The sequence below is a fragment of the Bufo gargarizans genome, chromosome 8 (genome assembly GCF_014858855.1).
Source record: "Bufo gargarizans isolate SCDJY-AF-19 chromosome 8, ASM1485885v1, whole genome shotgun sequence".
Classification (NCBI taxonomy): Eukaryota; Metazoa; Chordata; class Amphibia; order Anura; family Bufonidae; genus Bufo; species Bufo gargarizans.
Window position 1 is genome coordinate 46,132,030 of NC_058087.1, and position 16,672 is coordinate 46,148,701.

The window sequence follows — 16,672 nt, forward strand, 5'->3', positions numbered from 1 at the left end:
AAGCGGAGAACGCCTCTTCCGCCCGATCATCCCAGTGAACCATCACAGACTTATGTCCCTTCAAGAGCCCTGTCAATTGCGCGGCTATCGTAGCAAAGTGGGCGACAAACCTCATGTAATAGCCCAACATCCCCAGGAACGACTACTTGTCTAGAGGTGACAGGTCGGGCCAATTCCGTATCGCCTCTATGTTGTTTACTTGGGGTTTGATGACTCCGCGCCCAATGACATACCCTAGGTATTTAGTCTCTTCTAAACCTATCGCACATTTCTTTGGGTTAGCTGTTAGTCCAGCCTTCCGAAGGGAGTCCACTACGGCCTGTACTTTGGGCAGTTGACTTTCCCAGTCTGTACTGTGAATGACAATATCATCCAGGTAAGCAGAGGCGTACCGCCGATGTGGACGAAGCACAATGTCCATTAGATGTTGAAAAGTGGCGGGGGCACCATGCAGACCAAAGGGTAACACCTTATACTGATACAGCCCCTCAGGCGTGATGAAGGCAGTTTTCTCTTTTGGCAGCCTCCGTTAAGGGCACCTGCCAGTACCCTTTTTGTGAGGTCCAAAAATACTGGGCTTGTCCTAACTTCTCGATTAGCTCATCCACCCGGGGCATCAGATATGCATCAAATCATTCAGCATACGAAAATGGTTACAAAACGGTAATGTCCCGTCCGGTTTGGGTATTAAGACTATAGGACTGGCCCACTCACTTTTTGACTCCTCGATGACGTCTAGCCGCAGCATTAGCTGCACTTCCTCCGAGATGGCCTGTCGCCGAGCCTCGGGTACCCGGTACGGTTTTAACCGGACTTTTGCCCGAGACTCAGTGACAATGTCATGCTGGATTGCGAAAGTGCGTCCAGGGAGGTCCGAGAACACATCAGTGTTTCTAATAAAGAACTCCCTGGCCTCCTGAGCCTGTTTAGAGGAGAGGCTGTCAGCAATTTTTACTGTGGCTTCCCTTGCATCAGACAGAGCGGTCGGAAGCTCTTCCCCTAGAAAACCCGGTCGCGGGCTGTCTTCAGTACAGGTCTCCCTATCAGAATTTGTCCACCTCCCTAAACACACTGGGCCAGTAAAACCTTTGTAGTATCTGGTCTTATGTTTTCTGCCTTCCCAGATGACCCCCGAGAACATGTTGGTGAGCTAACTAACACGAGTTTGAGATAAGCCTGGGGCACCACCAACTGCTCAATGGGTTCACCCCGCAGCTGGTTTACCCGATACAACATATCCTGATGAACCACAGAATGAGGGAACACCTACTCTGCCCCAGCTTGTTGTGGTTCACCATCTACTATTAAAATACATTTTACCAGGCTCGGGATAGGGTTGGGTCCCGGTGTTGTGCTGTACGAAAATTATCCCCGGAGACACTGAGGTCTGCCAGCTCAAGCCCCGGTGGCAAGTCCTCCACGTCTCCCACCATTACACTCAGTGGGGTTGTTTCCCCTCTTCCACCAAAGTGGCAGTCATCCCTACCGCTGGCCCTTCGCCTCGGGTTCCCAGGGTTCAGGCCTCCCCCCGGAGCAAGGCCACTTTGCTTGTGTTACCCCAGTCTCATGGGTATCAGTCACTTTTGTAGCAGGCCACAGAGCTGGGAAACCCGGGAAGTCTCTCTCGATTATAAGTTCGTAGTGTAAGTTTGTGGCTACTGCCACTTCGTGAGTCCACCTGCCGGCCCCCGTGGTTAGAGACACCAGTGCGATGGGATAGTCTTTTAAGTCTCCATGAATGCACATGACCCCAACTCTCCGGCCAGTATACTCAGCGGACTGTACCAGGGTAGCCCTTACTAGGGACACCAGACTCCTTGAGTCCAGCAGGGCCTCTGCATGAGTGTCTCCCACTTGGCACAAGTGATTTAGAGTTTCTGGGGTACCTGCTTCACACAGCTTCCTGTCTAGCGACTGACGGTAGCCATAGTTAGTGTCCATGGGCTCAACCAGATAGGGACAGTTAACCAGCAGACTATCATGGCCAGCAGACTATCGGAGCCAGGTCTGTAGTGGGTACATCCTGGGCGGGTTTTATCGGCTCAAACCTCCGGGCCTGGGGTGGAGATTTCCAGGGTTTGACTGGCCCCCTCCCGAAAGAACCCCCCTTTAGATTCCGGTTAGCCTCATAGCATTCCACCATCTCAAAGGCATTGCCAGGAGACAACTGGCCGATCCAGTGCTGGAAAGGTGGTGGCAAAGCCCTCCAGAACATATCAGCTAACAGACGATCCAGCATAGCAGTGGGGCTCATCACGTTAGGCTGTAGCCACTTTTGCAAGAGGTGAAGTTAGTTATAATACTGGGGTCTCACGGGCTCAGCTGGGTTGACTCCCACTGATGCACCCGCTGGGCTCAAACCAATACATTCACCCCCAGTCTTGCCAGAATCTCACCATTGACTTTATGGTAGTCAGCCGCTTGATCGTCCGGCAAGTCGAAATACACCCGCTGGGAATCGGATGCCAGGACCAGAGCAACGACCTTAGCCCAATGATCTTGGGGTAGATTCTCCCTTGTGGCCACCTTCTCGTACATCGCCAGGTAGGTTTCGATGTCATTTGAGGGCGTAATCTTGGGGATCGCCCCACGGACCACTTTCCGGACATCATGGACACTCTGGAACGCTCCTGCCGTCTGTAAAGCCATCACGTGTTGTAACAGCAGCTGGTTTGTTTCTTGCTGGTGTTGGTTAGCCTACACAAGAGCTTTCATTACAGCCTCCATTTTGTCAAGTGACACAGGTTTGAATTTAGCTGGTTTAATCCAGGACATCCAGCCGTACCCGAAAACAAAAATATTTCGGAGTTTACACCAGCCTCTCTGCTTCCGTGTTTATTCACACATAAGGCAAAAACAAGACATCACGTTGCAGTCTTGGTGTTAGTACACACACAATGGAAAGCCCACATAGAACTGCCAACAAGGTGATGTGTGTGTGTGTGAGAGATATATATACACACACACATATATATATACACACACACACACACACACACACACAAAAACCTATCAAACATTAAAATAATTACAAGAGGGATGTGTGCACTGCACACTAGGGATCGACCGATTATCGGATTTACCGATATTATCGGCCGATATTCAGGATTTTGAACGTTATCGGTATCGGCATCTATTTTGCCGATATTCCGATAACGTCCTGGGAACACAGATCGCGCTGCTGACAGCGCTCTCCGTGTTCCCTCAGCAGCAGCACAGGGAAGAAGGAGCAGTGTCTCCTCCCCCTGTGCTGCTGCTGCCGCTCCAGCCAATGGGAGGACAGGGGACAAGAGGAGGGGAGGAGCTATGGCCACTGCGCCACCAATGAAGCTTAATCTCACATTAATTCATATACAGGAGGCGGGAGCTGCAGAATCACATAGCCGGCTCCCGGCCTCTGAGCTGTAGCTGCGATCTGCGGTAGTTAACTCCTCAGGTGCCGCGGATCGCAGCTACAGCTCATAGAGGTCGGGAGCCGGCTATGTGATCCTGCAGCCAGCTCCCGCCTCCTGTATATGAATAAATGTGGGATTAAGCTTCATTGGTGGCGCAGTGCACCCCCCCAAGCCCCCCAGTATCAGACATTGGTGGCGCAGTGCGCCCCCCCTCCCCCCCCCCCAATATTAGGCATTGGTGGCGCAGTGCGCCCCCCCTCCCCCCCAGTATTAAGCAGTGGTGCGCCCCCCCCCCCCCTCCTACCCCAGTCGCAGTGCGCCCCCCACAGGATTCCCTCTCCCCTGCTCCTCCGATCGGAGCCCCAGCAGTGTAATGCTGGGGCTCCGATCGGTTACCATGGCAGCCAGGACGCTATTGAAGCCCTGGCTGTCATGGTAAGCTCCATGCTGCTGTGTGCACAAAGCACACAGCAGCAGGGACAGTGTGAGCTCCTATTCACCCTGATAGATCTCTATCAGGGTGAATAGGACAAGGGTTCTAGTCCCTAAGGGGGCTAAAAGTTAGTTAAAAAAAAAAAAAAAAGTAATAAAAATAAAAACACCAAAATATTAAATATAAATGAAAAAGAAAGATTTACAAAAAATAAAAATACCCATTAACAATAAACATTAATTTTCAGCAGATTTGTGGGAATTTTTTTATTTTTTTTTCAAAAATGAAAATTCCCAGAATATCGGTATAAATTATCGGCTATCGGCCTGAATGTTCACAAATTATCGGTATCGGTATCGGCCCTAAAAAATCAATATCGGTCGATCCCTACTGCACACTGATTATAAAACTCTAATATTTAATATTAGATAGAACATAATTAAATTATTCGAGCACTGTAATCAGTGGTTATACACTGTAGAACCCCAGGATAACAGGTAAGGATATTAATTCTAAGCAAAATATTAGCAATTATTGTGCATAATTATGTGCATAATTGCAGAGTATAACTAAAGATTATGGAAATCTAGACTCTATATATAAATAATATAAATATGAGCAAGTGCAAAAGTATTATTCAAAATACAGACCAAGTTGTGACATATTGTCGCCATATGACCATCTAGATGTAGTAAATAAGGTTCCCGAGCCTTGCTAATTGATTGATTACTCTTTTTGAGTCCTTTTATTGTAATGATACATTATCTGGGAAAATATATAGGTGTTCTGATGGTTAGGCGTTTCCTAGAAGCATAGTATGAATCTGCCCCAGCTTTCTCCATCAGTCTGATAGAGCTAAATAGAGGGGCGGTGTGCAGGTCCAGATGCTGCTCTGTTCAGTGCAGGGCTGCGGTAGGAAGGAGAGGTGAACACAGGACCCACATTCTCGGGAGGTGGGACCCTCAGCAATTACCCTGCTTTCACACCTGAGCGTTTCTCAAACGCGCGTCTTACGCACGTTTTTATGCGCGTTTTTTGTAATAGTAAACGTGCGTTTGACGCGCGTTTGTGTCATTGACTGCAGTGTCCTATGGCCACAAACGCGCGTCAAAACGCCCCAAAGAAGCTCAAGTACTTGATTATGCTTCGGCGTTTTACAGCGCGATCGTACGCGCTGTAAAACGCCCAGGTGAGAACCATACCCATAGGGAAGCATTGGTTTTCATGTGCTGAGCGTTTTACAGCGCGTTTGAACGCGCTGTAAAACGCTCAGGTGTGAACTTAGGGTTAGATATTTATTGGGGTGCAGCTTGAGTGCTGCTGTGCAGGAAAAAAAAAAGCTTAAGGGGAATCTACTCCACTCATCCTTGTTTTAATAAGTCCCACTGAACACATTCAAAATACAGGCAATCTGAGTGTTTTTGGAAAGATCAGGTTTATGGGTCCACTCAATCTAGACAAAATTCTCCCATGTTAAGAACCCGCAGCATTAAAGGAGTTGTCCAGAAGTTTAATGCTGATGACCTATCCTCAGGATCAGTATGGGCCCAACTCCTGGCACCCCCGCTGATCAGCTGTTTAAAAGGCAGTGGCGCTCCGTGGTCTTCTTAGGTCAGTGACATTGCATTCATCGGTCACATGGTCTAAGGCACAGCTCAGTCCCATTCAAGTGAAAAGGCCTGAGCTGACCACCGGAGCACCACGGCCTCCTCAAACTGCTGATTTTGGAGGCAGACCCCCATTGATTAGATACTGATAACCTATCCTGAAGACAGGCCATCAGTATTAAATACCTGGAATACCTCTTTAAGGTAAACCTAGCTGTTGGCAGATGGGCCCAGGTATATTTTGATATTTTATATTCTTAAGTATATTAGATGCAGTATGAGTTCATATATATATAGATTATATATTGTACATTTATAGAATGCTACTATGCCTGTGTGACTTTCCCTTTAAAGGGCTTGGACGGGTTCAGAGCCAAACCCTGACATAACCCATTCTTCACTCATTCAGCATGAATGAGTAGCACATCGGAGCATTTCCTGCTCTGATGCTCCCCCTTGGCCTGAATCGCTGTTTTGCTCACATTCTCACTGGTAGGCGGAGGCTTCAGCCTAGCAGTGATCCCAGTGACATCACTGGCACTAATGGGCAGTCTATAGCGTTTTTACAGATTAGGGCAGCGCCCATTAGTGCCGGTGACGTCACCTGGATCATTGCTAGGCCGAAGTCCCCGCCTAGCATAGCCATAGGGAGAGCCGGTAAGTCAGTGGATCTAAAGAAAAAGCCCTTGCTTTGAGCTGAATCGCACATGAAATGCTCCGATGCTCCACTCATTCATGCTGAATGAGGGACGCAGGGGTTATGCCGGACAACCCCTTTAAATATGACGACGTGCACTGCCTTTTGGTTCTACCATGCAGAATGCACTGATTTATTCTATTTCTGTAAACTTGATTATGGAGTTTTTTTTTACAATCACAATTTTTTTCTCTTACTGTTGCTTATTCACTCACACACAGGGGAGGCAACCTATACTAGATGAGAACACACATATCTATAATACAGCTACATGTGCCATGTCATCTAAACTCTTTTATACTTACAATATCAAAGAAAACTTGACACACATCAATAGTGTTGAGCAGTTCACATACATGATCCTGAAAAGGAAAAAAAATTGAATAATGACTTCTAATCACAGTCCACTCCTAGCTAAACACAGGAAACCTGGGAATTATGCCAAGTGCACCTGACATCACAGGGACCGATGACTGAACATCCAAATGTCACAGGACGAGACATGTAAGGCTACTTTCACACTAGCGTTCGGGGCTCCGCTTGTGAGCTCCGTTTGAAGGCTCTCACAAGCGGCCCCGAACGCTTCCGTCCAGCCCTAATACATTCTGAGTGGATGCGGATCCGCTCAGAATGCCTCAGTCTGGCAACGCTTGGACTCCGCTCCGCTCAGCAGGCGGACACCTGAACGCTGCTTGCAGCGTTCGGGTGTCCGCCTGGCCGTGCGGAGGCAAACGGATCCATCCAGACTTACAATGTAAGTCAATGGGGACGGATCCGTTTGAATTTGACACTATATGGCTCAATTTTCAAACGGATTCGTCCCCCATTGACTTTCAATGTAAAGTCTGGACGGATCCGTCTGAAGCTACTTTCACACTTAGAATTTTTTCTACAATATAATGCAGACGGATCCGTTCTGAATGGATCCCATCGTCTGCATTATATGAGCGGATCCGTCTGGACGGATCCGCTCTAAACGCAAGTGTGAAAGTAGCCTAAGCTGCGCCAGTACTGACTGTAGAAAGTGCCATATACTGCACTATATAAGGCCTCATGTGCTCAACTGTATTTTTTTTCTGCGTTCCTTCCGCATTTTTTGCATATTGGATGCGGACCCGTTCATTTCAATGGGGTCGCTGTTCTCATCTCTAAGTCTGCATGTCCTATCCCTGCCCGCTCTGCCGACAAGAATAGGCATTTTGACAACAGGGCCCGCAGAAACTGCAGGATGCACGCGGCCGGTATCCGCAGTTTGCGGACCACAGAATACATACGGTTGTGTGCATGAGGCCTTAGAGTATGCTCACATATGACGGACATGCTGCAAGTTTTCTACCATGGAATTGCGGACAAAAAAAATCGGCAACATTTTTACTGTACCAGCAAAGTGTACCAGCCACACACTATGGGAAAAAATCTGCAGCAGAAACTGACCTGTCGCCTACCCTTCCTGCTTTAGGAACTACTTGCATTCCCCATGTAATAGCATCCATTCTTATGACTATGTTGCGCCATTCCTTTATTATTCCTCATAGAAGTTATGAATAAATTGCCAGCCGTCTGCAATAAAAGTTCATCTGGGTGTTAACAGTTGGGGGGTGTGTCTGAGACAGTCTGACACTATCCAATCAGAGCTGCCAGTGTCAGACTGTGCAGGGACACACCCACAACTGGTAACACCCAGCTGGACCTTTATTGAAAGCTGCTGGTAATTCATTCCTAACTTCTAGCACAGGGGTGCACAACGTTTCCTGGTTGGGGGCCACATTGCCAGACTGAACCAATGACGAGGGCCGCAATTAAAATGTAAAGGTGTATTAACAACTGAAATATTGTACTTATGGCATATTGAACACACATTATATACCATTAATGTCTAGTTACACTTCTAGGACTCCCATCTAATGGGAGAAATACATAAAAAATGCATGTGAGCAGCCACAAGACATAGGCATACATGTCTGTTACCAGATGGTTGGGGGCCGCACAGAATGGTATCAAGGGCCGCATGTGGCCCCCGGGCCGCAGGTTGTGCACCCCTGTTCTAGCAGGAATAACAGAATGATGGCACATGATAGACTTATAAGAATAGATGCTTCAGAATTGTTATAACATGGGGAATGCAAGTAATTGCTAACACAGACAGGTCTGGAGAGGCGACAGGTCTTCTAGAAGTCTGCAGCATTTCAAGTTTTGTTCCAAAAATCACAGCAGAATCTGTGTTGGGGGATTATACACTGTAGATCTGTGGCATTGCGGTTGGAAAATCGGCATCATTTTACATTTAAATTTCATCCAGGCTGCAGCTTTGGGTACACTAGTGGTCGACGTGGAGGAGACTCCTCATTCACAGTGCTGGTCCCTCCATGTTAATGGGGTTTTCTGGGAATTTAATATTGATAACCTATTCTCCGGATAGGTCATCAATATCAGATCAGTGGGGGTCCGACACCTGGCAGTTCGTGCAAGTGCTGCCTTCCCCTTCTTTATGTACCAGTTTGCCGGCGACATCGCAGCGTTGAGCAGGTGTAACTACAAGCCGGCCCATTCACTTCTATGGGACGGCTCCTTCCTGCTTGACGGCGAGCAGGTAAACATAGGGAAGGCTGCGTTCGCATGGAGCGCGGTCTCTTCACACAGATGATCGGCGGGGGTGCTGGGTGTCAGACCCCCATTGATCTGGCATTGATGAACTATCCTGACTGATAGGTCATCAATATTACAATTTCGGAAAACCCCTTTAATATTCAGGATTCTTAAGGTGAGGACTCCCCGCTACATTTCCATGTCAATATAATACATGGCTACACTTATCTTTTTCTGGTCCTGAGTAAAGACCCCGATATACATTAGCGTACTGTCAGCCGAACCAAGTATTCTCGGGTTCGGCCGTCAGTCTAATATGTGTGGAGGGCTCCCGACTCTCCCCGGACAAATAATGCTGGGGGGAGAGAAGGATCGGATGAACTGAATATTTTCACCCAATCCTTTTGTTATCCCAAGAGATAAGCAGCCGCCAGAAGTGTTTGGTGGCAGCTTTCTCTGCACTGACAACACATACACGATCTGCTAAACTGAACATGTACGTGCATGGCGTTGTCAGGAGAGCTGACGGCCAAACAACAGCTACTGAATGTGTACGGCCAGCTTTACATCATGTACTACCATACAATCGTATAGGGAGCGGATTTATCATGAGCCTAATCATTGAAGTCACCGTGAATTTTTAATAAAGAACAACTGAAAAAAGCCCAAAATAAGTAGGACACAATAACAAAAAAAAAACATAAATAAGTAATTTGAAAAATTCCCCGAAGGCCACACATTTGCCCTGTTCAAGATGCTCAACAAGAACCACTGCTATTGGGTACGAGTCCAAGCCCGAAACTCACCTTAAATTCCATAACATCCACAAACGTGAAGTAGTAAAGTGCCAAATTCTTCAGGATCTCGGACTTCTCCTTCTGGAGTTGCGCAAGCTGTTGCTGTAAAATGTGGAAAACAAATATTCAGATACGTCAAATAAATCGCACAGTATGACAGATAAGAATGACAGCCATCCGAATCCTCCATCTAGTACGCCATCTAGGTCTAACGGCATACTTACCGCCCCTTCTAGTAACGTACAAGGCGTATACATTTATATAAAGAGTGTTAGAAAGCATGTTAAATGCAGAGAATGGAAGAAACAAAAAAAAAGAAACTGTCCTAAAGAGGACAAAGAAGAAAACCAGAGCAAGGCATCTCAAGATGTAGAAGCATTGGACACTTAAACTTCTGAACTTACCAAACAGAATATCCAGGCAAAGCCACGTTAGGCATGCAAAATAAATGTAGATACAAACATAAAATACAGTAAAACGATCTAGAACTAGAGAGTCACAATAACACAAGAGCAAATAAAAAAAGAAGAAGAAGAAGAAGAAGAAGAAGAAGAAGAAGAAGCAAAACACTTGTTAGACACGAGAGAATAATGGGCAAGGCATAGAGAGATATTAGAGAGTTAACATCTATCCAGACAGGAGAACGTGAAGACACAATGAGGCAATGTACATTAAAGCAAAGCAAGGAGATTATTTCATGAAAAGAAGGGATAGTATGCAATGGGAGCACAAGAAATAAAGGAGCCGATATACCTGCGCTGGGTATAAACTAGCATAAATCTAAAGAATCGTTTTCTTTCTTCAAAGAGGACCTGTTGTGCCATTCCCTTATTATTCCTGCTAGAAGTTATGAATGAATTACTTCTAGTTTGCACTGAAGGTCCAGATGGGTGTTACCTGTTGGGAGTGTGTGTCCCTGCACAGTCTGACACTATCCAATCAGCGCTGTCAGTGACAGACTATATAAGGACACCCGCGCAACTGGTGACACCCATCTGGACCTTCAGTGCAAACTACTAGTAATTCATTCATACTTTCTAGCAGGAATAATAAAAGGAATGGCACAATATAGAACACTTCCGTTCGATGGCCCCGCAAAAAGGATATCCGCAATTGTGGACAAGAATAGGCATTTCTATTATAGGGCTGGCTGGTATCCGTGCTTTGTGGATCCGCAATTTGCGGACTGCAAAACGGATATAGTCATCTTAATGAGCCCCAAGTGTGGCCATCTGCACAACTGGCTTGGAGGAGCACACACACAAAAAAAAACGGAACAGTAGAAACAGTAGAAAAATCACTAACTAGGATTCGGTATTATGAATATCATGATATTAAATGTGTTAAAGGGAATCTGTTACTAGGAAATTCACAGTTAAACCTGGTACAATGGCGCAGTTGTATTGGTGCCAAATATCTATCTAAAAAAAGTCGTGCAATTTTAGCTCTCTAGGGTTTCTACACTTCTCTGCCATGCTTGACAAGCGGAAAGGGGTGAAGCTTAAAGGGAAAGGGGGCAGACCTAAGATGTGCCATTTTGTGCCAAAATTGCACCACAATTGTGTCTGCCAATCAATAATTGTTAGAGAGTCTGAGAAAAGCTTCTGTCCCCGCAGCAGGTTTATCCTCCAGCCTGAGCCCCTGTGAGAGATCTGGTGCAGGTCCAGGATTAGTAAAGCTGGGCCAATGTCCTGTAGGCCTGGCAGCTACATGCACTGAGGGCCCGGTCCTAGCCACTTGCTCCTTCTGCTTCCTCTGCCAGCCCCTTCCTCTCCTTCCTGATGGACAGGGTCCTGCATGATCATCTTATACGGCCATGTCAAGAAAGAGGGGGGCTCTTAGAAGAATCAGGAAGAGCAAGGGTGCACAGATGGCTTGGGCCCGGCTTCTGTCCAGTTAATTGATCATTTGCATATGAATTAAAAGTTATTTTTCTCCAGAATGAAAAATCAACGGATCTCCAAGTGCAAGGTATCATTACATTCGGCTGAGCCAGCACTGTATTGAGCCTGGTGACAGGATACCTTTAGGCCGCTTTCACACAAGCGTATTTGCAATCCGTATATATATGGTCCAGATTTTATGTCCCGGAATCTGCTGCTAATGTTGATGAACAGAGCTATTACGTCAGTATTTGAAATTCGCAGAATGTCTGAGTTTTGTGCGGATTTGTTTCCAAATACGCAGTGCATAAATAATGAAGGAAGGAAGAAATACGCATAAAAATCCTGAAGCAATACTGAGGACAATACTGAAGGTCTATCATCAGGAATCCCGAGCCAGAATACTGAAGGATCTCAACACGCTCATGTGAAAGCAGCCTCATGTGAAAGCAGTCCGCAAAATGGATCCACATCTGTTCGGTAATTTTGCGGAACGGGTGCAGACCCATTCGTTTTAAATGGGGCCGCAAAAGATGTGGACAGCACACCGCCAAAAAATAGAACATGTCCTATTCTTGTCCGCATCCACGGACAAGAAAAGCCATTTCTATTATAGTGCCGGCCATGTGTGCAGCATAGTATTGGAAAAAGGCAAATCCCAGTATCAAATCGATACCGGTACAAAAGTATCGATTGGGAATCGCTAATTCGATACCCAGTGAAACCCTAATTTGCGGACTGCAAAACAGTTGCAGACGTGTGAGTGGACCCTTAAACTCAGTTTTAAAATACCTTTAGGTCTGACTGTCGTTTCAGTTTATTTTTCAATAAAATGTAGGGACAGGGATGTTAAACATTTTTGTGATATGCTTCATCAAGGAAAAAGAGGTTTATTTCTACTAAACAACAATGTAAAGAGTCGTCTTAGAAAAGCTGTAACCGAGTGTTACTTAGGCTACTTTCACACTTGCGCTGTTAATTCTGATATTGGAGATCCGGAAGAGGATCTAAATACCGGAATTAAACGGATCCTGTTGGGATGTGGTTGTGTGAAATCAAAAAATTACGGATCCGTCACTAAATACATTAAAGTCAACGGTTGACTGATCTGTTTTTTTAGGCTCCTAAAAAAAACGCAGTGTCAATGAGTTTGATTGTTTTCAGTGACGGATGCGCAGCTTGCAGAGGTTTTGTGTCTGCTCACAAAACACAATGCTTCCGGAACGGAACACATCCTGATGCAGCTCTTTCCATTCAGAATGCATGAGGGCTAAACATAAACGTTGTTTTCTGGTATTGAGATCCTCTGCCGGAGAGTCTGTCTTCAGTATTTTACTGAGCGCTGAAGACACCAGTGTGTAACAAGTTAGATGGGCAGGCTGATGGGCAGAGGTAGTTATGGTACATAGTCTGGGAATGGGGTAGTGACAAGAGGCAGGATGGAGGCCTCTGTATGTTACACACAGGTGTCTTTGGCACCCAGTAGAACTGAAGACTCGTCTTAACAAACCTCTGAGTGTTACTAAGAAGACTCTTTACATCCTGTTTTCTACAACAAAGAAACATCATTCACTAATAAGTACCGCTCCCCTGTCCATACACTACATTAATAAACTGAAACAAGTTAAACTTTACAGCTGTTTTATGGGAATTAAATATTAATGGCCTCTTCTCGGGATAGGTCATCAATATCATATAGGTGGAGGTCCAACACCAGGTACCCCCAATGATCAGCTGTTTCAAGTCACAATCGGAAAGCGGTGTGGCGTATTCTTAATAAACCAAGCATAGCGCCGAACTTTGTGTAGCAGCCGTTCTTGGTACTGAAGATTAATCTCATTGCATGGAATGGGACTGGGCTGCATAAAGGCCAAGTGGCCAATGGATGTGACGTCACGGTTTGAAGAAGAGGCCACAACGCTTTGCTGAAGGATATTGTTGAAGACCTATGCTTCTGTAGACTCAAACACAAAATGGTAGCAGATTGCTTTTCCTAATGCGGCAATAAATAAACCTTGGAGGTGAAGGAGAAGAGACGCTTTAGCTACCTTCCAACTAAATGCATACACAATGGGAAAAAGAGGTTAACAGAGACCTCTGACTTATCTTCCATTGAAGAAAAAAAAAAGGATTGAGCATGTTGAAAAGCTGTCAGGAAAGAGTTCAGGCACAACGATACATATTAGATAATCAGCATGCTGACCACCTTCATCTAATGTTTACGGACGACTTTAGGGATGTTGGGAAAACAAACATCTTGTGGCAACTGGCTAATAAAAGCAGCGATTCAGATATTGCAGCTCCCTAATATATGAACCCAGGGCCCTCTAAGAGACTAGCACCTTAAGGGGGTTTTCTGACTCTGTATAGGTCATCAGTATCTGATCTGTTGGAGTCTAACGCCCAGGATCCCTGCCAATCAGCTGTCTCTGGAGGTGTTAGCGCTCACGGCCTTTCCGCAGCGCCGTACTGTATAGTGCCTGTGTTTGGTATCATAGCCCAGCCCCATTCACTTTTAATGAGACTGAGCTGCGCCTAGGTCATGTGAGGTCACTGGACTAAAGTACGAGAAGTCCGCGGCAATGACTTCTCATGTGTCAGACCCCCACCGATCAGATACGGATTACCTATCCAGAGGATAGTGTCAGAAAACCCCTTTAAATTCTCTGAATATCTCAGCATAGTACATAGTCCACGTGCAGTCACACCGGACAAGCTCAGCAGTAAGGCCTGCGTATAGTACAGACACACACAAGGCATATTTCAGATATTTGGTGTTTTACAGCTGATAAGTACAGCAAACACCACACCCAAGTGTGCACTGCGGCAATGAGCAGCCAGCCGCTTCCTGGAGAGTCCGACATGTATGTGCTGCACAGGTAACAGGTTCAACCAGCTGTGCGTCTCCCATAATCCTCAGCCGCTGACTCATTCCTTAGTGTCGGCCAATAACCAGGACTACCACGCAGCTCCTGCTTGTTTGGGTAAGATGCTGCGGCATTCCTTGAGACAACTATGTTTTAAGCATTTTTATTTCTGCCCAGAGTTAAGGGTCTGAGAACAAAATGCATCGAACTTTCTCCAACCTGGAAGAGTCATCCAGCTGGCAGAGCAACCGTCCTCTGCTAGGCAAGACTTGTAGGATCTTGTCTGGCTATCCAAGGAATGATCTGAGAGGTTGACATGAAGGTCTCAGAGCAGAGTTCATTGAATGCAGAAAGATCATTTCAGCAAAGCAGAATACAGTCACCGATTAGGAATCTGCTTGCTAAAAATACTTAGGAAGAAAGCCATTCCCTACGTGAATGGCGCGGTGACCTCTCCTGACAGGTCTGTTTTAGCAGATGTTTACGTTCCCCAGGCAATAACGATTCCGGGCCATTCAAAAAACTATGTTGTTCCGTTCTTCAGTTATTACTACTAGAAGGTCTTTAATTAGGTTATCCGGTAACTTATATTGATGACCTCTCCTTTGGACGGGTTATCAATATCAGATCGGTGGGGGTCCAATGCCCAGGACCTCCGCCGATCAGGTGTTAGAAAAGGTGAAAAGCCATGTGACATCACTGTGCAATCAGTCACATGGCCTAGTTGTAGCTCAGGCTCCCTGTAACAGCTGATCGGCAGGGGTGCCGGGACTCGGACCCCCCCCCCCCCCCCCCCGATGTGATAATGATGACCTATACTAAGGATAAGTCATTATACTTACCTGAATAACCTCTTTAACTAACCTGCAATGGTGCCTCCAGGTGGGGGGTCCCTGCATAGTTCTGACACTGTCCAAGCTTCCAGTGTCAGACTGCACAGGGACACATTCCCACCTGGTAACATCCAGTTACAAGATTCTAGCAGCAATAACTGAGGAATTGAGTAACAAAGTTATAAGAAAAGATGTTTCAGAATAATATTACACGGGAGAATACAAGTAGTTACTAAAACAGACATGTCAGGGAAGGTGACCGGTCATCTTTAAGACTGTAAATATAGTTTGTATCTATTCTATATGGTGGCTTCCAGTTTAGTTATGAAATATAGTTAAGAACAAAAACACAAAAGAAAAGGAAAATGACAGCATAAAATGTCCTAATACAGACTTTTGCAATTCATGGACCATGCTCTTAGGTCACGATGTAAAGCTAAGAAACTCTGTTCCATCTCCTTACAGTTGGCAGAGGTGACAGCGTCTTAGCCACAAAAACAGGAGCTATCTCACGAACTTCATTTATGGGTGAGAAGTGTAGGATTGTGGGAGGTCCTAATGTCAAAACACAAAGTAATCCCCAGAATAAAGGATCCCGTATCTAATAAAAATGTATCTCAGGGCTCGACAAATCCCAGACGCCTGGTCGCCATGGCGATCAGGAATTTGGTCCTGGCGCTTGGGTATTTGTCAGCCCGTTTTCAAAGGTGCACGGGTGACGGGTGCGGAGTGCCGGAGGGGGGCCCATTCTGTCCGGAGGCAGCAGGAGTGGAGATGAGCGCCTCCATTGTGGAAGCGCTCATCTCCATATTCATCTGTATCGCCGTCCTCAGGACAGCGATACAGATGAATGGTGCAGAGGAGCAGTGGAGAGGCGTCTCCCTAGCCGTTCCTCTGATAGGCTACAGGCACAAGGAGAAGAGGGGGAAGCACTATGGGGCCCTATTTACTGGCACAATATTGGGAGGGGGGGGGGGGCACTATGAAGAGGGGAAGCATTATGGGGGGCCCTATGGCGAAGAGGGGGAAGGAGCACTATGGGGGAATCTACTGGGGGCCCTATGTACTGGCATGCATTATTAGGGGGCTCTATGGAGAAGTGGGGGGGGGAGCACTAAGGGGGCATCTACTGGGGGCTTTATGACGCGGCTCCGCCTGTCTCCCAACTTTTTTAGCTGTCTCCTAGATTCCAAGGAAATTTGTCAAGCCCTGATGTATCTGCATAGCGCCACCTGCTGTTTGCTCTTTTCCTTATTTCTTATCCACCTCACTGATGTGGTCGCACGTGGTCAGTTTAAAAGGCCCCACCACTGATCTGCCAGCATGCAGAAAAACTAGCACAACTGGAGAAACTAAAGGGGGAGATTTCTAAATCCATGTGAGGTACAGGGTTGGTTCTAGCTTTGCAAGAAAGACATTGTCATGTACTATATTATATCCGATTCATATTTTACATCAATCATGGCATATCCTCTTTACCGAGGAAAACTAATCTCAAATGATCTCCACCACTGGCTTATGAGCTCAAACACCTACCTAAAGCGAAATACATTCAGATTTTCATAATCAAAAAT

The 16,672-nt window shown here is 46.2% G+C and overlaps 1 protein-coding gene across 2 annotated transcripts in view; it reads right to left on the minus strand.

Annotated features, from left to right (window-relative positions):
- The window catches only part of NCKAP1 (NCK associated protein 1), a 121,079-nt gene that overhangs the window by 73,479 nt on the left and 30,928 nt on the right, over positions 1–16,672 (minus strand). For both annotated transcript variants that reach the window (XM_044302973.1, XM_044302972.1), the window contains exons 3-4: positions 9,525–9,617; positions 6,438–6,494 (exon numbers count right to left, since the gene is read on the minus strand). In XM_044302973.1, the coding sequence (XP_044158908.1) occupies positions 6,438–6,494; positions 9,525–9,617 (150 nt within the window). The remainder of the gene's footprint in view (positions 1–6,437; positions 6,495–9,524; positions 9,618–16,672) is intronic.